Genomic DNA, 26147 nt, shown 5'->3' with positions numbered 1-26147 from the left:
ACTAAAAAATCGTTTTGCGCTTTAACGACTTCATATATTTTTCGTAATGCTTCATTAAGCTTATTCTATCGAAATTATTTGTTTTAATGACTTTTCCTGAATGTAAAGTGTGAGTTGTAAAACGTTTGAATTTAAAATAATATTTAATAAAATTTTTAAAAGTCAAAGATCTGAAAAAGTCTTTTTTTTTTTTTAAAGTTTAAATAATTTTTTAAAACTTTTTTTGTATTGTTTGATTCATTTTATTCTATTCTATTATGTATTTATTATATTATTATGTATTTTTATTATTATGTTATTTCATTATTCTCATTCTCATTTAATTTTTTGATTTTGAATAATTTGTAAAACTATTATTAAAGCTGTTTTATCATGGATTATCATAGAGTTATAAAACTTTAAGTATTTTTAACTTTAATTAAGTTTTAATTAAGTTTATTAAATTTATTTAAGTTTAGTAAATTTAATTGTAGTTAAGTAGTTAAGTAAATTTAATTAAGTTAATTAAATTTAATTAAGTATTTTTAACTTTAAGTATTTTTAACTAAAACTTTAAGTATTTATAAGTAACTTTAAGTATTAACTTTAAGATTTTTAGAAGTCTATTTAACAGTTTAATATTTTTAAAAGACTCAATAGTGTTCAAAAAAAAGTTACGGCTTATTCATGGCACAGAGGTAGCTCTTTCATTGACACAATGTTATGAAAGAGCTGTTTTCTTTCTTTTTTTAAAACAGGTGTATGATAGATTATTAGCATTGTTATCCGATTTATTTTAGTTTCAAAATATTACCCAATAATGTAATTATTGAATTAAAAAAAAAAAAAAAACGTTATTACAATTGAGTTTTTTTCACGCCATTTTAAAACTGGCTCTTTCATACACACTCTTCCCTAGATAATTTTATCCTTATTTATGAAAATATTTGAAATATGCATTTATACATCTTGTAAGAAATCCATTTAAAAAATGCAGTTTCAACAAATTTAAACTTATTTTTTATAGAGCTAGGACTTTTTACCTTAGACTTCCTTCGCATAGCTAACTCTTTTTTTAAAGAAAGTTTGTATCATTCTATAAGAAACTAAAAATGTATCTGCCTCAACTTGGCCTATTTTGAAATAACGTGGTTTTAAAGAGCTCATTTTATAAAAACGTAAGTTACCTTTAACTTTTATGTTTTGAACAAAAAATTTTAATATCATTTGTAAATATTAGTGTTGTTACCGACCTTGACTAAATTGACTAAAAGTCGCCTAGTCGAATGTCGAAATTAGTCGACTAAGAAAAAACGAATAGTCGATTTAACCGAATATAGACTTCCTACTAATTGAATAAAAGTCAATTTAGTTGAATGAAATTCTTAAAATCCTTTTATCTTTTCATTCAATTTAACTTTCCAATCTGTTATTTTTGTTTGTTTGCTTAAAAATAAAAGCATGTATTATTATAACTGGAGATATCACGGATAGTGGTTTTGCCGAATACCGAATATTCAGCTAGACACTCGGCCGAAGCACCAAACATTCGGTGACACTTTTCTATTTTGAGGTTCATTGAAGTGTACATCGTGGGTATACTGGCAAAAGACGTTAAGTCAAAAATTGTCAGTTTTGACTTAATGATGCAGTATTGTAAAGTTTACAACACTCTACAAATTGGCAAAATACAAGTCGAATGAAACATCTTTAAAGATGTTTAAATATATTTTTATAACCAGAGAAAAGCATTTCTCTGGTAATAAAATTACATTTAACGTTACCTCATAAAACGGATGTTTTATTTAGGCTAAAAGTTTTTAAATTAAAAAAATAAAGGTTATAAATATTTACTTAAATCAACAGTTAACATTATGGTGTATTTAAATACCAACACCAAATGCAATTTAATAAGATTATTTAAGTTTTAAATTGAAAAAAAAATAAATGACTAATTTCTTTTAACAAGGATTTTTGAGTTTTTGCCACAACATATTGTGGGTATTCTGGAAAAAGTGTTCGTTAGCAAACGCGCAGCATTATCCAAAAAATGCTTGCTAAAATTTTTTATAATTTGCCGTTGCCAGTGTACATAGTGATCCGCTATTTTAGGAAGTGTGACATAGTGATCCGCTATTTTAGGAAGTGTGACTTCTCTAGTTATAACTATTACTTTTTTTTTGTTTACTCTTATAAGGTTTTATCTAATTGGTGTGAAGTCCGTTTTTATCTAATTGGCAATAAGACCGTAAAGACTTCTGGGAGCACTTAATAACTACAGAAAAAAAGGAAAACAATTATGCCTATTTAAAGTTACATATTTCGTTAATTTTTTTGCCTTTGTTTACTCGATGTTTTTGATTTTCATAAATACTTTCATAAAGGGCCGCTTCAAGCAGGCTCGGGGTCTTGGGGCAAAATTAAGTTGTGAAGCTCCAAAATCAAAATGTTTTCAATGCAATCATATTGAAATTATAATTGTAAAAACTTTAATATATTGCAAGTATTAAGGCAGTCCCTAAATCATTGGGGTCTGAGAATAAATTGTCCAGTTGCCGAAGCGGCTGTTCTCTCATATTGTTTTGCTCCATTAACATTTAAATGATATGATGTTAAAAATTAGAAATCGAAAATAAATTACTTTATTATTTTTATGACAATTTATTACAAAAAAATTAATACAATATTTCAACTAAATAGACTTTTGTTTATAAACAAGTTTGTGCGTGTATTTATTTGAATTTTTATGAACACTTTAGTTTAAGGTGTGCAAAATAATAAGTAATGTACATTTAAAATTAAATTATTTACAGTAATAATTTAATTTATTTAAATGATGAATTAAATAATTTATTTAAATGAGTTTTGCTAACAGTTACTATAAAATTTGTTGAATTAAAATGAAAATATTTTTTTTTTTTAGAAGAAATAAAAAAAAGGATAAAAAATAAAATAAAAATGGGACGTAACGTGCATTGTTCGGAAGATAAAAGAAATTTAATCAAAATTCTACGAAACTAGAGTAAAACTTTCAAAGAAATTTCAAATTTAATGGACTGTTCAATTAATATGGTATGCAATGCAATTAAAAAAAATATACATTTGAAACACGTGTTCGAAAGAAGAAAATATCTAGAAAAGATGACAAAAATATTGTTCTTTATTCCAAAAGAAATCTTTTGCAATGTCAATAGAAATAAAATCTACTCTTAGCCTGCAAATTGATGCTTCGACAGTTAGAAAAAGGCTTACTCAACAATATGTTAAAGGCAAGGTACCAAAAAAGTGTTCATTTTTATCACAAAATATTAAAAACAGGAAAGATTTTGCTAGGAAACACGTGGGCTGGCCATCTTCAAAATGGCGAAATATTCTTTGGTTAAGTGAGACCAAAATTAACTTGTTTGGGACAGATGCACTGAAAAAATATGTCAGAAGACCAAAAAGAAAAGAATATGATCCTAAATATACCGTCAAAACGGTTAAACATGGTGGTAGAAATATTAAAATATGGGGTTGCTTTTCATATTATGGAGTAGGTCCCCTTTTTTGAATCAAAGAAAATATGAACAAAGAAATATATTTAAATATACAGCAGGATGTTATGCTACCCTTCGCCAAAGTAAACCTACCTTTGATTTGGGTCTATCAACGAGATAATGCCCAAAGCATACAGCAAAAGTAGTAAAAAATTGGTTTCATAACGAGAAAATTCGGATTTTGAAGTGGCCAGCCCAATCAACGGACATAAATCCATAGAAAATCTCTAGACACACATTAAAAATGAATTAGGAAAACTTCCTAAGACCAAAAAGAAAGATGAGTGTTGGAAAAACATTCCAATAGGTACATACCAAAAAATAGTTGATACCATGCCAAAAAGATGTGCAGCGATAATTGCAAATAAAGGGTATATAAAACCAAATATTTATAAACCATAAGTAAATTAAATTTTTACTTATTATTGTTCATTATTTCCAAGAAAATATGTACTTAGTTTTAATTTACCTACTTTTTTGCAAAGTAGGTATTTTAAAAAATAATCTAATTATATAGGCAAGTAAACAAATTTTGTTTTTTAATTGTTTTCTTACATTAGAAACATTAGTTAATAATTGAATTAATTGTAGAATAACTAATTAAATAAATTAGATTACTATCAAGTACTTATTTTGTACGAAAAGTCGAATTATTTAACAATTACCTATTATTTTGCACACCACTGTATGTATATATATACGAATGCTAAAGTTAATATCATTTTTCTTTCACTTAGATATAAAATGAATATAAAGTTTATTAAACATCAACTTTATTTAGTTATTGAGGACAGAACTTTGATTGGTAGAAATGAATTACTTCAATATTTACTTTTTGATTACATTTTTTTACAAAAAATAAAACTCTTTCCCCCCCCCCATGTTTGACCCTTTTTTTAAAGATTTATAGTCTTATTTCCATGTCTAACTAAATTACATCATAGAGCAAACTTTCAGCAATTTTAAATAAACATTTTCGAAAAAAATTAATTTTGACCTAAATTTAAGTTATTCTTGATCACTGTGCTTTCCTAGATCAGCGACAATATTAGAAAAGCTTTAGGATAATCACTCAATAAGAATGTTTATTATCTAGTATAATTTTTTTTAGGATTAGGATGCAAGAATATTCTGTAAACATAGAATTATTGGATGATTTTAAAAGTAGGGGTGGAGGAGGGGAAGGAGGAGAGCGCGGTAGTCGCAAACACTGAAAGCAATGCTAAGAATCATCTATGGTAATAATCATCATTAATACTTTTTAATTTACTTTTTTGTCCTTATCGCTAAGTATGAACTCTGACACATATGTCAGTATGGGTATGACTCAATTTTATTTTAAAAAAGCCTTGTTAAATTTAGCAGTTAAATATTTGCCGCACCCATTTGCTAGGAGTCGCCACGGTAGATATTTTAATTAATTAGTCTACGCCTTCATCTTACTAATGCTACACATTTTTGTCCCTTTCAGAATTAAAGAAAAAATTTAAGCACATAATTATAATATATTTTTTACTTAAATATAACTTCACTTTTTAGTTTATAGAAACAGTTATTATGTTTTCCTACCTAGGAACTTTTCTATTTATTCTTCAACCCAAGTAAGACCACGTATTCGTAATTTTAACTGGTATTAAAAATAATTCATTAAAAAATTAAACAAACTATCAAAAATAATGTTATTTATAAAAATTCAATCATAAAATGCCTAAAGTAAACATTTTAATACTATATTTTGTATGCTTACATCAAAAAAACTTTTAAAATTAAACAAACAACTGTAGTACAAATTTAGAAAAACTCAAGAAAATTTAAGTGAAATGTTGCATAAAGAAAAATGTTAGTATACAAAGGAACATATAAATACCCAGCCGACATTTCGACCTAAAAAGACGTTTTTTGAACGTTCAAAAGATGTTTTTTTGGGACTAAATGTCGGCTGGGTAGTTAAATGTATTTTGATAATCCATTATTTTTCAAATAAAATGCAAAATAAATTTATTAAATATTTGTTTTCTGAAAAATTTGTATATAATTAATTATATAATATAGTTATTTAGATTCTGCAATTATATAACATTTTATATATAACAAATCATAATTATTCAAATTCAGCAATAAAAAATTGTATCAAAACTTTTATAAATATAAAAAATATACAAAAAACGTTTTCAGGAATGTATATATATATATATATATATATATATATATATATATATATATATATATATATATATATGTATGTATGTATGTATGTATGTATGTATGTATGTATGTATGTATGTATGTATGTATGTATGTATGTATGTATGTATGTATGTATGTATGTATATATATATATATATATATATATATATATATATAAAACTATTTAAACGGTTAAGCAGTCGGAGAAAATATTAGACGGGACAAGCCAAGCTTTTTTAAAATAAATATAACATAGGTCGTCATAATCATTCCAAAAATCTAAATAAAAAGATAAATATAGTAGCATTAAATCATTTTTTTCAACATATTATAGCATTATTGCAGCTGAATTTATAAAAATAAACTGTTGCTAACAAAAAAACGTTTTGTCGCGATTTTCCTTTTTTTGTGTGTGTGTGTGTGTGTTTAGCTTTTACATTAAAAAAAATATTTATTAAATAATTTACATGAGATTTCTACAAATTATCAACTCAGAGGCACTCACATCTTTCAGTAAAGTTTAACAAAGCGTTAGTAAAGATTATCAGCTTAAATATTAAAATTTGGTAACATAAAGGGTTTTATATTGTTCGAATTTGGTGTAGTTTTGTCTTAACTTGCATTAACTTTTACTTACCCATTAACATTTTATTTAACATTAACTATTATAAAATTGCATTAACGAAGCATAATTTGGAGTAGTTTGTCTTAACTTGCTCCAAATATACTAGAAGAATATATGAGCCCATGAGATGCATAGTGGCATAAGTCACTTTTTTCAATATTTTGAGTTATTGCCACCAATGGTTAGCATTTTTTTTATTTTATTACATGGCAGAGTGGTATAAGTCTAATGATATCGATAACGATGTTATTTTTATTTACTTCCTCTAAAACAATTTGATGATTTATGATATGATGTCTACTAAATGCCTCTCAAAACTAGATATGAGTGACTTATACTACTATGCATCTCAGGGGCTCATATTTTATTTACTTGGGGCTCATATTTTATTTACTTATTTACTGTTGGTAGGGTTGTGATTAACAAATGATGTAGTAAAGTTCATACTTTCTTTGCAGCTTTTATAACTTTTATTGTATTCTAATTTCATTCACAAACGTGTGTGGTGTTATTGAATACATTTTATATCTATTTTTAACTATTTTTAAATTGATCCATTCCTTGCAACAACAGCGAACATAAATTTATTTCACAAAAGTTAGAAGATTTAAGAAACTTATTATCTTGAGGTTAACAAGTCGAGATAAAAATGTGTTAAACAAGTCAATTATTTATTTAAATTAAAGAAATGTTTCAAAACGATCAGTTAAGTAGTTACATTTCGTCTGATTTTAAAATATTTTCAAATATTAATGCAATCGCATTTAAATGCAACAAACTTTCTAAATTATGGATTTTCCCTGAACTTCAAAAGAAAAAATTTGAAAACCTAAAAATTCAAGTTAAAAGTTTGTGGAAAGGAAAGGCACAAAAGCCCCTGAAACCAAATATTTTTTCCAAGCAACAGAAAACCTTTCGTCATTAAGGCTGGTGACCTTCTTTTATAAGATAGTAAAAAGAGTTCATGATATTTTTAATTACATGTTAAATTTAAACATTTTTAAAACTATAATACAGGAGAACTAAAATAACAAGACATATTCTTCAAACATATTTGATAAAATTCTTAATTTATAATTATTTTATAACAATAACAATAAAAACTTTGAATTATATACTACTGGTGAGAGAATATAAAAGAAAATCCTTTTTATGAGAGAGAACCTATGGTTACTAGCTTTCAAAACTTATGGTTAGGGGGATAAACCTTATAGTTAAACTAAACCTTGTGGTTAAATTAGGGGGTAGTGGTAAACAATTATTATTACAACATTTTATGCTTTATAAAGATTAAAACATAATAAAAGCGAATATTTAAGCATAATTATAATTATAACCTGAAAAACTGCAAATCCAATAAGTATTCCTGCTATATTCTTCAGATTTATGTTAAATGAGTTTAAAACTTCACCAAAACATCCCTATGGAAAATAATCTTAAATAACAACAAAATACACCAGATCAGACCCTAAATAAAACATTCAAGTATTTTTATATATTTATAACCTAAATTTTATATAATGTAGAAACCTGTCAATGTCAATTACAAAAATCAGTTATGAATAATTCAATAACAAATAGATAAAAAGAATTTATTGGAGAATGAAGAAATAATGTTCAATATCCACTTTTTACAAAAAAAAATCCAAAAAAGAAAACATCAATTTACTTCATTTTGTTCAATATCCGGATACTGAACAAACCAAAATGTTATTTTAATGGGTGTGTAATTGTGGTTTAACTTCCAAATCGTCGTTAGTTCTGCTCTGTTTAATATCCAGCTAAGCCAATCAACGCGTCCGGTAAGTTGCGTAAAAAGTTGTTTGATAAAAAGTTGTTGCCAGTTAGTCAACACTTATATTGGATAAATCTTTAGTAATTGAAAATAATGATAACATTATAAATGAAACTGAAACTATGAGTATGACAGAGGATATTTGCAACATTGAACATGTGGAACAAATAATAGTACATCTACAGAGAAAAATGAAGATAGTTTAAATAAATCTAAATCTTTGATTTCAACAATGGAAAGTAAAGGAACAACAACTAAAAAAAAGAAAAAGGACCCCAGAAAATTGGCAAAAAAATATAAGGAAAACAAAAAGAGAGAGGGGAGAAGAGTATGTTGATATTAAAGGACAACTACATCCTGCAAAAAAGTTAAAGGAGGCTGTAAACTGAAATGCAGTCATAAATGCAGTGATTATTTTTCCAATGAAGAAAGAAACCAAATAATGAAACAATTTTATAAATTGTCGGATGAGAAAAAACTACATTTTTATTGTAAGTACACCATTAGGGGTGAACCGTTTCGGAAAGGAACATACAGAGAAAAGAGCAGAAAATTACATGTGTATTATTATTATTTAGAACACAACAATACACGTGTGCAAGTTTGTAAAGAGTTTTTTTGTGACACACTGAGCATCAGTCAACAACCTATATATTACTTTCATGAAAAAATTCAAAATCTAACAACTTCTCTACCAAGATCACCACTCAAGATCGAAATGTCAAAAAACATGCATTAAACGAAAAACTAAAAATGGTTAGAAATTACATTAAATTGTTTCCTGTTATTGAATCACATTACTGCCGTGCCAAAAGCAATGAGCAATATTTAAATGGTAGTTTAACTTTAACAAAAATGTATTATCTGGACAAAGTTACAGATGAAAATTCTGTAAAAGAAAACATTTACAGAAAAGTCTTCAATGAGGAGTTTAATTTATCATTTTTTAAACCTAAGAAAGATAGATGTGATGAATGCGAAGAGTATAAAATCCTTAAACAACCATCAGAGGAAAGAAAGTATACGTAAGAATGGCACATCCAAAGAAAAAAAGAAGGATTTGAGGAAAGAACGAAGGACCGACAAATAATTAACGGTATAATAGTTGTAGTTTTTGATCTTGAAAATGTTTTTAATCTGCCAAAAGCTAATGTATCAAGCTTTTATTATTATAGTAAACTTAATGTTAACTTAATCATTGTAATATTAACAAAAGGGTATACAACAGCATATGGTCCGAATACATAAGCGGGAGATCTGGCAATGATATTGCTAGTGCAGTTGTGAAAATATTAAAAAATACAGTAAGACATTAACCCTTAAAAGTGAGCAATTTTCACTATCGGAAAATAAAAAGAGAGATTTAGCCAAAATACTGAAGTATATTCCCCATGAAATTGACAAACAATATTATAAATTGATTTTAAAAACTAAAAAACCCATAAAACAAAACCAAAAAACAAAGAAGACTGCTTATAAAACTCTATGAAACCATAGTATTATAATTATAATACAACATAATATTATAATTATATTTTAGTTCTTTAAACTGGTGATAATCTATATGTTTGCTTAAAAGAATTATTTTTGAGTTTATTTTTTCTATGATATTTCATTTAATAAAATTGTTAAAGAAAACAAAGTTATATATTATTTGTGATTAGTGTTGTTATGTTCATTATCCTGAAATTTTGTTCAAAATCCTATAAAATTATCAGAGATTTTGTACTCAGTGCAGTTTTGTTCAATGTCCAAATAAAATATGCTAATATCGTCTTAATTTTAGGTAAACAAGCTTTATATTTCAATTTATCAATAATTTTAAAGTAAAGATAGTACAGATAGTACATTAAAACATCTATACTAGCTATAAATAAAATACAAGAGCAGTAATAACCTCCTAAACTTTAACCGTGTTTTACCAACAATTTGTAAATTGGTCTGTTGAACAAACCAGTTCTAGGGTGACGATATATATATATATATATATATATATATATATATATATATATATATATATATATATATATATATATATATATATACACACACATATATATATATATATATATATATATATATATATATATATATATATATATATATATATATATATATATATATATAGATCTATAGTTTGTTGGCTTTAGGAAGAGCGGAAGGAAAAAAGTGATTCTTACGCCAACACATACGTCACTTTTAATTACTTATGACTTTCGTCCAACATTTCCGTGTTGGACGAAAGTCAAAACCATTAATTTAATTACAAATTAATTGTTATATAAAAAAACCACAAAAACGCAAATTTAATTGACCAGAATGTTTTTAAAACATTCTGAATGTTTTTAAAAATATAAACAATGTTTTTATTTTTTTTAATAAAATGTTTTTATTTTTATTTTTATTACTGTAAATTATGCGCCGAGTGTTGCTACATCGACTATCTTATAGCCTGACTCGCAAGGGAGTGCTGCTACATCGACTATCTTATAGCCTGACTCACAAGGGAGTGCTGCTACATCGACTGACAAATAGCCTGACTCGCAAGGGAGTGCTGCTACATTGACTGACAAATAGCCTGACCCGCAAGGAAGTGCTGCTACATCGACTTAGGGTTTGGTTGGGCAGGCAGTCTATTATTATTAAAAAAAAAAAAATCCGGTCTTGCATTTTAATTTTTATTTTTTGTCAACAAAATATGGAAAATACTTTCGGACAACATCTAAGGGTTCTCTATATATATATATATATATATATATATATATATATATATATATATATATATATATATATATATATATATATATATATACACACACACAAATATAAAAGCATTTTGGTTAACAATTTGAAGTCATACTGATTTTGGGAGATGTGATGGCTTCAGTACATACATCAACTTATTTAGAAAGAACATACAAGGGCATTGATGCTACAATGACTAATGTTAGGGTAGTGATAACTTTTTTCTCATTTTTTTGTTTCTTTTTGCAAAGAAATCATATGGAGTCAGATTAGTAAAAAAAGTCAGTAAACGCATATTTATGTATGTAAGCATGTATGTAAAACTATATATATTAGGGAAATAAACAGGAGACCTCCCTATAGTAAATGATGAGGTTGATATTTGACCAGGGCCAGGTTTGATAAAATATAGCCGGAGCCGGCTTTGTGACAGTGCTGCATAAACAATTATACATCCTAAAGTATATTTTTTAAATTTAAAATTCATGTTATATTTTGTATATATATGCATATATAAACATCATTATGATCAAAATAATCATCATTACCATCATGATCATGATCATCATGATCATCGCCATCATCATCAGGCTTTAGCTTTCCACTTTTATGCTGTTTCTCTAATATAAACAATCTAGAGCATTTTCTTTCTTTAACTAAACCTCATTCATACAATATAAAAGGTACTCTCCAGGTTTTCTTACTTCTACGATTTTTTCCTGAAGCTTCTACCTCTCTACATGCTGATACCTAAATCACTTTAATCTTCTCTAACAAATGTTGTCCAATAAAATGCTTTTTTCTAATCTGTTTAAGAGTATGCCTCCTTTTCTTGTTGTGTTAGAGTCACACCACACATCCATCTGATCATCATCTCTTTTGGCAAGTACTACACCATATAAATACTACAGTTTTATATAACAATGATAGGATATTGTATGCCAGCATCCAAATAAATAGCAAAAATATATGTTTATACCCATAATATGTATGCATAAAGTGTCTTAAAAAAGTATTCTCCAGAATTCACTTCAATTTTTGTTAAACTTTTAAAAAGTACTAAATAAGTGGTTCCAATCTCTAAAAACTCTAGAAAACACTTTGACCTCTCCAACTATCCTACAATTAGTCTTTACTCTCTTATTAGTTTCTTTATATAAAGTTTTTGAGATTAATAAATTATTTCTTTCTAACTGCAAAACAAAAGTTATTCTTGAAGGCCTACACTCCACTTTATTTCAAGTAACTTTAAGGGTACCACAAAGTTCTATCTTTGCTCCTGTAATGTTTCTTATCTACAATAACAATCTTCATGAAAATTTTACATCCAAAGTACCTCTATTAGCAAAGGACTCAACTTTATAATCTTGTCTTGACAAAAATTCTTCACTTTTTGATTGCTTAGAACAAACACCGGTTTTTAATCTGTAACAGCCTAAGGCTTGCAGTGGCTTGTGGATTTAAATTTTTTAAGGCAACAAAACTTATTTAATTATTGCAAAAAATATTGCAATATTGTTGGCATTCCTATATTGACGAATAACAACCCTCTTTCTCTCAGACAAAGTCTAAAAGCACATTGTAAATGTAGTTAGACCTGCTTTATCTGCCAAGCTTGAACTACTCTTCCATTGTTGTAAGGTTAGATTTCATCTTTCTACAAATACTATCATGGTCAATGTTCAAATGAGCTATCATCACTATTACGATAAACCAAAACTCATTCTTACTTGGCTTCTTATTCAACAAGTTGCATCCTTTTACTGTATCTGTCCCTTCACGCTATAAAATTTTTTATTAACTCAGTTTTTTGTTCTTGCACATCAAAAAAGCTTTTTAACTCTTCTCCATTTTCGTGTTTTCATTTTTAAAACATCTAGCAACTTTTAAAGTCTTCAGTTAATCATTTTCTAGTATTTTAACCTATCCTCTATTTTAAAGTAAATCATAGCTTAATAGTGGTTGCTTGCAATCTTGTTGAAAGTAAATTAGGGTTTAAAAATATATAAATATATGCCAGTATGTAATAAATAGTAAATGTAAATATAAAATTAGAATACAAAAAGTATTATAAATTTTTTTTTTAGTCTGGCTATCAATCCCTGCTAAATCTTATAATTTTGATGAGGCCGGGTTCGCAAAAAGTCTCATTTTTAGCCGGGACCCTGGCCACTTACTACCTCCTTATATAATACTATATATATATATACTATATATATATATACTATATATATATATATATATATATATATATATATATATATATATATATATATATATGTATATGTATATGTATATGTATATGTATATGTATATGTATATGTATATATATATATATATATATATATATATATATATATATATATATATATATATATATATATATATATATATACACACACATATATATACATATATATAGATATAGATATACACACACATACATTTATAAGAATATATATTTATGAGATTTGTATGCATATGTTTTTGTACATTTTTGTTTATGAACAAACTTCTTTTTTTACTTAATGTTGCATGAATCAATATAAATTTTTTTTATCATTGCTTAAAGAAGTATTAGTCTGTACAATCAATTAGTTTTATAGATTTTAATAATACACATGTTTAACATAAAATATAATTTTTAATTAATTCACAAAACGTTAATGCTAAATAACATTTTTATTTTTATTTTCAGTTTGATTTTTTATCCCTTTAAAAATCATAGATATTTTTGTTTGGCAAAATGATATGCACTGGGTACATATGATTTTTTGGCACCTGTCATCTGCACTTTCAGTCTTATCTAAACAAAGATGTTTTTCACAGAAATAGCTGAAGATATTTTATTGAACAATATATTTTACTTTCTAAAAGAGGTTAAAGGGTTTAAATTCTATATTCTTATGGCATTACAACAAGCCTATTTTACAGCTAAAGCCACCTTGTTTTTCACCTACTTGTAAGAGATTGTTTTTGTCTACTTGTAAGAGATTCAAATTGCTGAGTTAACAGCTTTATTTTATGGCCTTAAGTTTATTAAAGCAACGGCAAGCTCTACCTTAACACAAAATTTGAAAAGGACCTTGTAAGAAAATAGGTTTCTATGCAGATTTTTTTTGTATGTCTTCGCATTCAAATATATTAAAACAATTAAAACCAAATCCCTCTATCTCTTACTGATTTTATAAGAACAGAAATTCATCTCATCTTCAAGAAATTGGATTAGAGAAAGTGACTTGGTTAAAACTTCCTGATCCTTGCACCAATATCGAAGATTCAATAGTTTCTAATTGCCAGACTTTTCAAGGATTTGTCCCTATATGCTGATGTATACCAGAGACTCAAATTCAAAATTAGTTCAAGAATGTTAACATTCAACTTTGACATTTTATTACATAACTATGACATTTTGCAAAATAATTAAAAAAATCTAAAACATGTTATCTCATTTAATCTAAATGCATGAAATAATACTATACAGTATTTTAAATTTTAAAAAAGTATTTTTTATCTGGAGCCTAATGTATAAACTATGTATTAGTTTGTAAAAATTGTTTGTAAATAAATATTTTAACTTACTTGTAACAGTAAAGTAAAAAAAAAAAATTTATTTGTGTATCAATTTCTCATCAGTGAACTACTTTGTATTTCAAAATATCTATATTGTTTAAAAAACATTTCAAAATACCTTAGGAAAGTATCTCTTTGTAAAAATGTGTTTATAATAAATAAAAATAGATGTTTATATGTTATTACATTGCAAAACTTATATTTGTATATAACTTGATATATATTATAAATTATAACATTCAAGCAAATTTACTTTTTAACTGTAAAAACTGTAAAAAAAGAAAATTTACTTAACCATATTTATTTTGAAAAATGAATAATAAGGCCTAACAACACAAAAAATGACAGAAAATTTTTTAAAAAAAGCTTACTGTAACTGCATCCTATTATTTCAAATAAACATTACACTTGACCTATTAATTATAATTTCGAATTTCATTAATTTCGAATTTTATTAAAATTACTATTTAACTTTACGATTCGCAATGTTATATATAGTTTGTAATATATAATATATTATATATAGTATGCTTCTCAACAATGTCTTGATATGTTTAATTATATGGAAGATTTTCTACTCACACATTACACAAAAATGAAATAAAAATCATACTCAAAAAGAGAGTCATCAATAAAAACCTGCATTTGCATTAGCAAATGCAGGTTTTTATTTGTTAAAAATATCAAATCACTAAATGTGAATTTATTTGTTAAAAATGTATGTCAAATCACTAAATGTGAATTTAATTGTTTAAAAGTCTCTATCAGCTTCTATTTTAAAAATTTACAAGTATTATTAATAAATTTTTTAATACTCATATTGATATGTGCAAAATTTCAGACCAATCAGCATTTTTTGTGTGTGGCCATTTTCCTTTTGTTAGGTCCCATTGCCGAATCAAGCAAAATAAAAACATATATTTTATCATGTGTTTTTAATTTTTTTTTTAATATTTATGTTATATCAATTATAAAATACCTTATTGTATAAATTATCAGGCAGTAGATAGCAAATCTTCCCAGAATGAATGCAACATGAGTCAGGTATTACATAAGAAATATTTAACCAATCATTGGGTCCATTTACACCGCAACATTTTAATTCTTTTTGCATTTTATCAAATGAACTTTTTAAATATGAATCTTTTGAGTAGTATTCATTGAATGCTAGCCAAAGACTATTTTTGATGCCATCATCGATCTGAGTAAAAAACAAACTTTTTTGCACCAAAAAATTACACACAAAAAATATTTAGAAAGACAAGTACCTTACACACAAAAAATATTTAGAAAGAAAAGTACCTTACATACAAAAAATATTAAGAAAGAAAAGTACCTTACATACAAAAAATATTTAGAAAGAAAAGTACCTTACATACAAAAAATATTAAGAAAGAAAAGTACCTTACACACAAAAAATATTTAGAAAGAAAAGTACCTTACACACAAAAAATATTTAGAAAGAAAAGTACCTTACACACAAAAAATATTTAGAAAGAAAAGTACCTTACACACAAAAAATATTTAGAAAGAAAAGTACCTTACACACAAAAAATATTTAGATAGAAAAGTACCTTACAAACATAAAATATTTATAAAGAAAAGTACCTTACACACAAAAAGTACCTTAGAGTTAGGGTTAGAAAAGTACCTTTGGTTTTCCAATGTAAGTAAGAGTACCAGAAACAATCTCAATAGACAACATCATAAACAGAAGTGTGAATAGCTAAAAAGAAAAAATTTATTGAGTTAACTCAAAAATGATAAAAAGTTAAAAATTATTGCGCACAAATTTTTAAATAATATTAACTAATTGTAATGTTTTATAATAGATCACCCAGGTCATTTAAAAAATCCAGCAAAATTATTTGGGTAAAATATCAGGAATATATTTTCCCTTATATTGATCTTAATTTTGCTTTTAGCTGAGTTGTTTACAATTTATTTTTTAAACTTTTCCAAATTTGATTCAGATATTTAAATTTTACACGGAAACTTATACTAAAAGAAAAATTTTTTGGTACCACAAGTAATGACATTAATATAATTAAAAATAAATCCAATTATAGTACCAAAACCACTCTGCCAGTATTAAACGAAATTGTTTCACAAATTGAATCAATCAAACCTATTAAAGTTCAATATGTTGATAACATTACAAAACAAGCAAGAAAAGCGATTAAAGAACTGCAACTAATGTAAGTTATTAAAAAAGCTGACAAAGGTAATACTTAAGTTATAATGGATTCAACATATTATATTAACAAACTTGTTCATCAAGACCATCTTTTATCTCTTACTACATATGAAAAAAAAGTTCGGAATCTGATAAAATAGTTTTTAGAATCTATTTAATTTGATAAATAAACATAAATGCCTTACAACAAATGAGATAAAATATATCAAACTTTAAATATAAATCAAGTAATTTCTATGTAATTCCCAAAATTCACAAATGTCAAGAAATTATTGACAAGGTAAAAGAGTCAGACTCTTTATTTATTGAAATAAAACCACCAAAAATCTCAAAGGTAGACCAATTATTGCTGGAATACATTCACCTACATCTCATTTGAGCCAGTTTCTCTATATAATTTTGTCTCCTATTGTAAAGAAACAAATATCTTTTACTAAAGATGACTGGGATTTCATCAGAAAAATTCCAAAAGAGCTTGAATCAGAAAATCGTGTGACATTGTTAACCTCTATACAAGCATTCCACATCGTCTTTGATTAGAAGCCTTAAAATTTTGGATAAATAAATATAAAGACTTGATAGATAAAATATTTTCACCTGAATTCATAATTGAGTCAACATCTTTTATTTTAAATAACAATAATTTCATATGCGACAAACAATTATTTCACCAAATAACTGGTACAGCCATGGGTTACAGATTTTGCACCAGATTATGCATGCCTTACTATCGGGTTTCTAGAAAGGACCAAGCTTTTTCCAATAATCCTACCTCAGTATTTTTCTAACCATGAAGTAGATGATATAAAGAAATTTTATTTTAGATATATTGATGACGGTTTTATAATTAGGCCAAAACATCTTGACATCAGAAAATTTGAAAACTCTTTAACAGAATTAAATGACTCTATTGGATTTACAATAGAATTTGGCAAGGAATTTATAAAAAATGATAGCACCTACAGTGTAATTAACTTTTTAGACATTGCAATCATTCTTGAAAATTATAATAAAATTCAAACAGACATTTACTATAAAAAAAACCAACACACACGACTATTTAAACTATAACAGAGCATTTCACATTAAAAAGAATATTCCTTACAATTTAGCTAAAAGAATAATTGTTTTTACATCTAATTATGAAATCGAAAAACTACACCTAATAGAACTAAAGTCATGGTTAAAAGATTGCGAATACCCTGATGAAATTATAGAAAAAGCAAATATAATAGTAATCTTAACTGCCAAGAAGCTAACCTTTTGCTCAAAGTATCTTATAATGAAAGAATTAAAAATGTCTTTTCTAATATTCACCCGGTATTAGTTTTTAAACAACCTCCTAACTTACTAAGAAGACTTACTTCTTCAAATATTAAAGTAACTAGTAAGAAGATAGGCATATTCAAACGCAAAGATATTCGGTGCAAAATTTGCAAACTATACTTTCAAGAAGTAGATAAGTTTAAAACATCTAACGGTACTATTTGGAAAGTGAAAAGTCACATCACAAAATGTAATTTATTACCTAAAAAGTTTAACCTGCAAAAAAAAAAACGTATACTGGTAAAACTAATAGTTAATATATTAAGATTACGTATAAACGGACATATTTTCAGTTGCAGAACTGGCTTATCAACTGATCGATTTGACAACCATGTTTATACTTGTCGACGTGTTCACAAAAGTGTAATTGAACCTTTTTTCCAACTTTTCGTCTTTCTTGAGCTTAACAATGAAAGTTTTTTGTTATCATATGAAAAGCATTTGCACAAACAAAAACATGATACATTTAATGATATTTCCTGTTTATAATTACAATTCAATCCTTCACAATCAATAGTTACCCATAACAACAATATGAAAATTAAATCATTTTTGTTTTTAATACAAATATCTTAAAATAATACCAAAAAAAGCACTACTGATGATTATTTGAAAGGCCTCTAGTGCTAATAGTTTTAATACATGAAAAAATATTTTATATGAGTAATTTTTTTTGGTAATTATATTGTTTTTAATAAAAACATTTTGAGAAAAAAGATTTACTGGATTTTCTATTTGTTCCACTGTTCTGATTATTTTTGAATTTATATATATATATATATATATATATATATATATATATATATATATATATATATATATATATACATATATATATATATATATACATATATATATATATATATATATATATATATATATATATATATATATATATATATATATATATATATATATATATATATATATTTATACAATACGTTTCATAAACATTATCAGGGATAAAGATTTACAAAACTATAAGTATAAGAAAATGTTTAGCTACAATTAAAATTTTTAACAGTTTTCTATAGGTTCATAAGAATTAAATACAGAAATAAAGTATAAAATTATTATTTGTATTATATACTATTTATATATTGATTTATATATTCTTGTACCACTTATATATTCATATATTGATTTAAATCTTATGATTATATTCTATTACATATATTCAATTGTCATCAGAGGTTGATCAGATGGACATTATTACCCTATATTTATATTCATAAAGAATGTGTTTCTAAAGAGTTACAATCTTGTGATGAGGGGAAGGAAGGGGGGAGGGGGAGAAAGAGAGAGGGTAAAAACAATAAAAAATTGCCTGATGTAATTTATGGATGACCCCTTATTCATAAACCCATTTTTCACCATTAAACTTAAAAACTCTTAAATTAAAGATTTAGACAGAGTATTCAAATATAAAAATAAGGTATCAAGTTTTGAGCTCCAAATATTTTTTAAGAAAAAATTCTTTAAATTAAACTTTAATATATTTTTATTTCATATATATTTTTAAATCTGTCTAATTCTTTAATCCCAATCTTCCAAATTATCAATCACTTTACAATCTTTTACCATTTTTTGTGCACCTTTTAATTTACATTTTTACCTGTACTGGATTTTCTTCAAGGTGTTTAAATTAATTGATTAATAATTTAATTATTCTGTGAAAATGTAATAACAAATATATTTTTAAATATTTACAGTACTCTGTAAAGAATTAAAAGGAAGAAGATGATCTGGTAATAACTTTTATAAATAGAGATTATACTTTCATAAATTATAAAAAGTTATTTTCTGATATTTTGTGACTGTTAGTTCTATTATTTTATATCTTGCTTTCTTAATCTGAAGTAATTTGAAGGTAGTATATCCCCACCACGTCCCTGGTAGTACCGCGCTCAACTTGTTTCTCCGCGCAGCGGCCATGTTCGTCAAGGTTCGTGTTTCGGAGTTAAAGAGTTGAGAGAGGGTTATAACCACTATTAAGTAGCCTCCTCATCTGTAGTGGCCTTCTCGGCCTTGGGGAAGTGAATACCAAAAAAAAAAAAAAAAAAAAAAAATCCCATCTGCAAGGGTTGCAAGAAGTGATGTAGATATATGATTTAATTGTGGCTTTTTTAAATATTTAAAATGACAATTCAAATATGTTTTTTTTGGTCTATTTCTATATAAACTCTTTTGATTTAAACCTTTAATTTAACAATTATGAACAAACCAATCAAAATGAATCAGTATTTTTATTTTCACTCATAAGTTCCATCAAGTTCTTAAACACAACCTCCTCTAACATCTCATCATCATTTTTCTCAACATCATTTTTGTGAACCACATGCTTAAGCTCATTATATTTTCTTTTTCATATTCTGAACATCTCAACAGACCATTTAACCATAGATGTAAAAAATTCAAATTTCAATTTCAAACTTACAAATCTTACAATAAAAAATCATACAGTAAAATAAATTGATTTTTTAAAATAATATAATTAAATTTTTTAAAAATTATCTATAACTTTTATTAATTTTGTAAAAACAATACACAAAATGTATTTAAAAAAATAAAATAAAAAGTTATAGCATAATATACTTACTACACCAAGTGAACAACGACTTTCATTATATGTTCCAATGAAACCAATCAGCCCGGTGACCAGGACAAATATTCCAGCAAAAAGAATTAAAGAAGACGGAACAACAGCATATATGTTTGCAACTACTGTACAGTAATCACCCCATATCCAAACAAATAACACAGATAAGTAGATAAATACACCAGAAGCTCCCTGAGTTAATAAACAAATATAGATATGAATCTAAGTCTAAAACTCAGATAAGTAGATAAGTATACCAAATCAATAGCAGTAACAAGGATCATCTGCATTACTATCTTGTCTACAATTTAATCTAAATTTGATTTAAATTTTATTCTAATATTGATTTATTATCTAAAAGTGTTATTACCCACCCCATTTGGCTTAAATTTATCTAGTTTTATTACAGTATTTATTAATATATTATTTATCTACTGATTTTCATATTATTATTATTATCAAGTAATTTTTATGCTATATTATCTTTACTCTGCTTTGTTTTGATTTTCACATGCACAGTTTTCATCTTTTGTTGTTGTTCGGACAACTTTTTGTGTCCTTTGCTACATGTTTGCATTTTTGCAGGTAGCATTTTTAATGGTTTTTGTTTGACATTTTATTTGCTATCATAGATTAATTACTGTGATGATTTTAGGTTGCGCTGGATGCTCATTTTCTTAGTTAACACTTTTGATTAGTTAACACTTTTGATTAGTTAACACTTTTGATTGGTTAACACTTTTGATTAGTTAACATAATTCAAATGAGGTATATATGACAGCGTTATAGTTTATTGAAGACTCTATTGTGCTTTGTTGAAAATTTTTTTTAAAATTTTAAAATAAAGTTACTGCTTTCTGATTGTCTTGGGTTTATTTATGCTAAAAGTAATAAAAAGAAATTTATTAGTATTTTTGTGATCCTATTAGAATTTTAAATTATTGTGTTTTCATGTTTTTTTTCGGTGGAATGGTAAGTGATTTATATAGTTAATTTTATTTATATTGTATAATAGATCTACACTTTTAATATCATATCATCAAAAAAATATTGGTGCTTTACAAATTTGGGGATGGTTGAGTTTTGGCTAGTGATTTTTTTTACTGCAGTATGGAATAGGCGTAAGTTGCAGGGTAAAGCATAAATGGCGATGACGTTTGTCTGACGGGATAAACTAGTTATTAGTGCTGATCCTCTTCAAAACTCCAGTAATAAAAGACGCGACTCTGAGGAGAGCTTTATTCTCAATCACTACACAAATTATGTTTTTTCTTCATTCTCAGGCCTTACATTGTTGTTTGGTGATATATTTGTTGTATATCTTTGTTTCATTTTAAGTGTTTATAAAAATTTTTTTAATTTTTCAATTTTTAATTTTTATCTTTTATTATTGTAATTACTGTTAGGGTGCATTGTTTGTCTTGTATATTTTGAAATATTCTTCTATTAATCTTTATTTTTGTCTTGACAACTGCCAAATTTATATGCCAAAGTTTTTAAATAAAGTATATATCATTTAAATTTCATTCTATTTTAAAACATATGTTTTTCATTCTCTAAAAACATGTCTTTTACTTGAAATTTGCCATCTACGTTTAAATTATATTATTACAATAGAATTACACTTAGGGAATAAAAAAATCATAATTTATAAAGAATTATATGGGCAGATGAAGACAAGCTTAGTCTTATAATCTGAAATTTTTTTTGAAATAAATCATTTTGGATAATATTCAGAGATTTAAAAGTGCCAAATAATGTTAAGCCATTTTTTATTAAACCAAAAATACAAAATAAACAAATGTATTGAAAATAATTTTATGTTTTTTCTTTTAATAAAACAAAAAAATTATTAAGAAAAAAACAATTTAAAATTATTTACTGTTGGCAAAAGAAATACAACTGCTGCAATACAGACAATATAGACTTTTTTTCTAAAACTTTGGCATGATTTTTCCGATTGGTTCTTTTAAATAGGTATGCAGAAATCCCGTTTTATAGAACTGAATTTTTTCCTAAAATTTTGTGCTACATTTTTTGAAGTCTGTTTTGAGGTTGTGTTGAATGAACGTTTTTTTGAGGCATTTTTTTTAGAAATATTATTGACCTAGATGTTTTTTGAAAAGTAGAAGAGTTCAACAATCTTTTCAAGTTACTTTTTTATATATTTATTAAATTTTTTAATGGTTTTATTGGTTTTGAAAAAAACCTTGCAGAATAACTAATTTTTTTTTTTTACTTTTGACGTGGGACTAGAGGAGACTTCAAACCTAAACTTTTCAAAATAATAATATTCCTTTGTTATAAAAGTTATGTTATTTACAACATTTATTACAATTAAAACATCTAGAAAAAATAATGTATAAAATACCAGTGAAGAATGAAAAAAATCGAAGAAGAAAGTAAATGTTTCTAATATTATCTTATTCTAATATTTTATAAATAATATTATTATATTAAAATAAATATATAATGAATAATAAAATCAATATATAAATACAATTCAAGATATATTTTTATTATAACATTTAATATGTATATGGTTTTAGTTGACAATAACAAAGCAAACAATAACAGTAATTTATCTATTACAAGTAACTTTTTTTTAAAAAAAACAACAACAAACAATTATCTAAAATAGTACTTTTATTGTTTTATAAACATGTTATTAATTTTTTAACATTTGTTTTATTTGTTTAGATAAAGATACTAATCAGAGACTCAGTATTCATGTCTTTAGTTGTTATCAGCAATTTTTAGTTGTAATTAGTGGTTATCCTGCTACTGGTAACATGTAACTAAGTACAACCTGCTTCATGTCCTGCTTTCTTGTAGGATATGTTTTTTTAGGCAAATGCTAGGAGAAGCCAACTGGATTAGGCAACTCATTCTAATATCTTCTAATAAGGGTACATCTCTAAAACTCAGTCTTACAGTTCTGAGGCTGGCTGGGAGTTAGGTTTCCCGAACTTTGTGGTAGCTCTCAGAGAGGCTGATTCTATCAATCAATCAATCAATCGATAATTTATTTCTAAAATAAGATTTTACATTCAAGGATGTTTACAAATAGTAAATTTACTAATATAAAGTAAACACCTGCTAATGTTAATAATATCTAATTCAAATAATTATAATGCTAATTTTCATAATATATAATAAAAATAATAAACTTTATAACATAAAAATAACGGTGTTAATAATAATTTTATAACATAAAAATAATGGTGTTAATAATATTACTAATAATAATAACAATAATAAAAATAATAATAATAATAATAACAATAATAACAACAACAGTAATAATAATTGGAAAAAAAATTGATGAAAGTTAAAGGTAGGTTATTGTGTTGGTGGTTCCAGACAAATTGGCAGTTTGAAAATTGAATATAGTCACAATTAGAATTAAATTTAATATTCTAAAAATAAATAATTATTAAAGTCTTGTTTTGGAGGTCGGATAACCTAATAAGAGCTTGTTGATGGGACTGCCCCCATACCTGGCATGCATATATAAGATGTGAACCGAAAACAGCATGGTATATGTTCAAAAGAGTTTCAAGATTAACATAATGGCGAACTTTGGCCAACATACCACTAGATCTACTTAGTTTCATTGCTAAGTCTTCACAGTGGGATAAAAAGGAAAGATTTGAATCAATTTTTATACCAAGATATTTAATTGAATTAACAGGTTCAATTTTTTTGCCACTTAATCTAAAGTTCATATGTTTATAGATTTTTGTTTTATTTGATTTAAAGATAATAAGTTCAGTTTTATTAGAGTTTAGAAAAAGTTTGTTGGAGCGAAACCACTGAACTAGATTGGCAAGATCATGATTAATGTGTTTGTTAATTTTTTTAAGGATTTATTAATTAGCATTAGGTTAGTGTCATCAGCAAAGTGGTAAACAGTAGCAAACTTAATAGACGTATGAAGATCATTAATATAAAGAAGGAAAAGCAGTGGTCCCAATACTGAACCCTGTGGAACACCATTAGAACATTTTACAAGGGTAGATTTTGAGTCATTAATAGAAACAAATTGTGTTCTATTGTTACGCCTCTGATCCCATAATATTCTAATTTTTTTAACAAAATTGAATGATCTACTGTATCAAACGCTTTCTGTAAATCCACAAATACACCGCATGCAAAATATTTATCATTGATTGCTTTTCTAATCAGTTCAGTCATTTCAATGAGAGCATGAGTTGTGGAGTGATTGGCACGAAATCCACACTGATGGGTGTAAAAACATTTAAATTTTTCAAGAAAAGCATAAAGCCTAATATGCATTGCCTTCTCAAATAATTTACCTATATTAGAAAGCAAGGAGATGGGTTGATAATTTGTGAAATCTAGTAAAGAGCCTTTTTTAAATATTGGAATAACTTTGGCAACTTTAAAAATATCTGGGAAAATACCACTTTTAAATGAGTTATTTAAAACAGTACAGAGAGGCTTTGAAATAATGTGTGGGACTAGTTTAAGGAGGAATGTAGGTATGCTATTAGGACCAAGACTTTTTTCAGTTTTGAGCGTGTTTGTAATGAGACCAGATATTTCATTTTCAGTTACAGGATTAATAAAAAACGATTTAGCATTTGGAATGTTAAGAAAATCACTAAATACGCGTTTTGGGGGTATGGCTTTGCTAAGTAGCTTGCTATGTATAGTGCTAAAAAAATTATTAAATATATTAGATACGGCAGTGTGATCAGTGATAAGATTTTTCGTTTAATTTAAGTTTAAAAGATGTATTGTGTGTAGAAGGTCTAATATTAATGATTTCTTTTATTCCTATCCAGGTGTTTTTAACACTATTCAGATTATTATTAAAATATGTAATAAAGTATGTTTTTTTGCTAAATTTTAATAAATTGGAAATTTTGTTTCTATAAAATTTAAATTTTGTTAATAATTCATTTTTCTTATAAATATTTTTTAATTTTATAAACTTTTTATAAAGTTTGTTTTTAACTGAGATAGATTTAAGTATTCCATACGTTATCCAAGGTTTTGATTTTAGTTTAATTTGTTGGTTGGTTAGTATTTTGTAAGGAGCATGTCGGTCTAAGATTTCATCAAATGTTTTTAAAATAAAAATCATAGACTTATTAACATCATCATGTTTTTTAATGGAGAGTTCCCAGTTGATATTAGAAATTTCTTCAATAAATAAACTTTTATTAAATTTTTTGAAGGATTGTCTGTAAGTTTTTACTTTTGACGATAGCGATGCTCAATATTAAACCCCTTTATGTATATATCAGTTATATTTGTATTGTTTATATATAAATTAGATTCTGTAATTCTTATTGATAAGGGAAAATTATTGAGAGAGCTGATAAGACTACAGAGTTCGTCAATGTGGAATGGTAGAGAAGCGATGTTAAGATGAATATATAGTTCTGAATTGGGAAGCATAGTTTTATTGAGATCAATAACGTCATAGTGTTTGCAATTAACAGAACTGGGAAATTTATTTAGATCTTTAAAGATCTTTTTATGATTACTTGGAGTCTCAAAAGAGTTTAATGAACTAGTAGGTATATTCTTGCATAATGTTGACTTAAGCT

At 25.8% G+C, this 26147-nt stretch overlaps 1 protein-coding gene across 1 annotated transcript in view; it reads right to left on the bottom strand.

Annotated features, from left to right (window-relative positions):
* Nucleotides 1-5773: 5773 nt before the first annotated feature.
* The window catches only part of LOC136089478 (tetraspanin-3-like), a 29974-nt gene continuing 9600 nt past the window's right edge, over nt 5774-26147 (bottom strand). Inside the window, exons 2-6 of the mRNA XM_065815495.1 lie at nt 20566-20757; nt 16095-16169; nt 15423-15644; nt 7668-7751; nt 5774-5984 (exon numbers count right to left, since the gene is read on the bottom strand). Coding sequence (XP_065671567.1) covers nt 5898-5984; nt 7668-7751; nt 15423-15644; nt 16095-16169; nt 20566-20757 — 660 coding nt within the window. The 3' untranslated portion in view covers nt 5774-5897. The remainder of the gene's footprint in view (nt 5985-7667; nt 7752-15422; nt 15645-16094; nt 16170-20565; nt 20758-26147) is intronic.

Source organism: Hydra vulgaris, chromosome 13, assembly GCF_038396675.1.
Source record: "Hydra vulgaris chromosome 13, alternate assembly HydraT2T_AEP".
Classification (NCBI taxonomy): Eukaryota; Metazoa; Cnidaria; class Hydrozoa; order Anthoathecata; family Hydridae; genus Hydra; species Hydra vulgaris.
The sequence above is the reverse complement of the archived record's forward strand: the minus strand, read 5'-3'. Positions and strand labels throughout refer to the sequence as shown.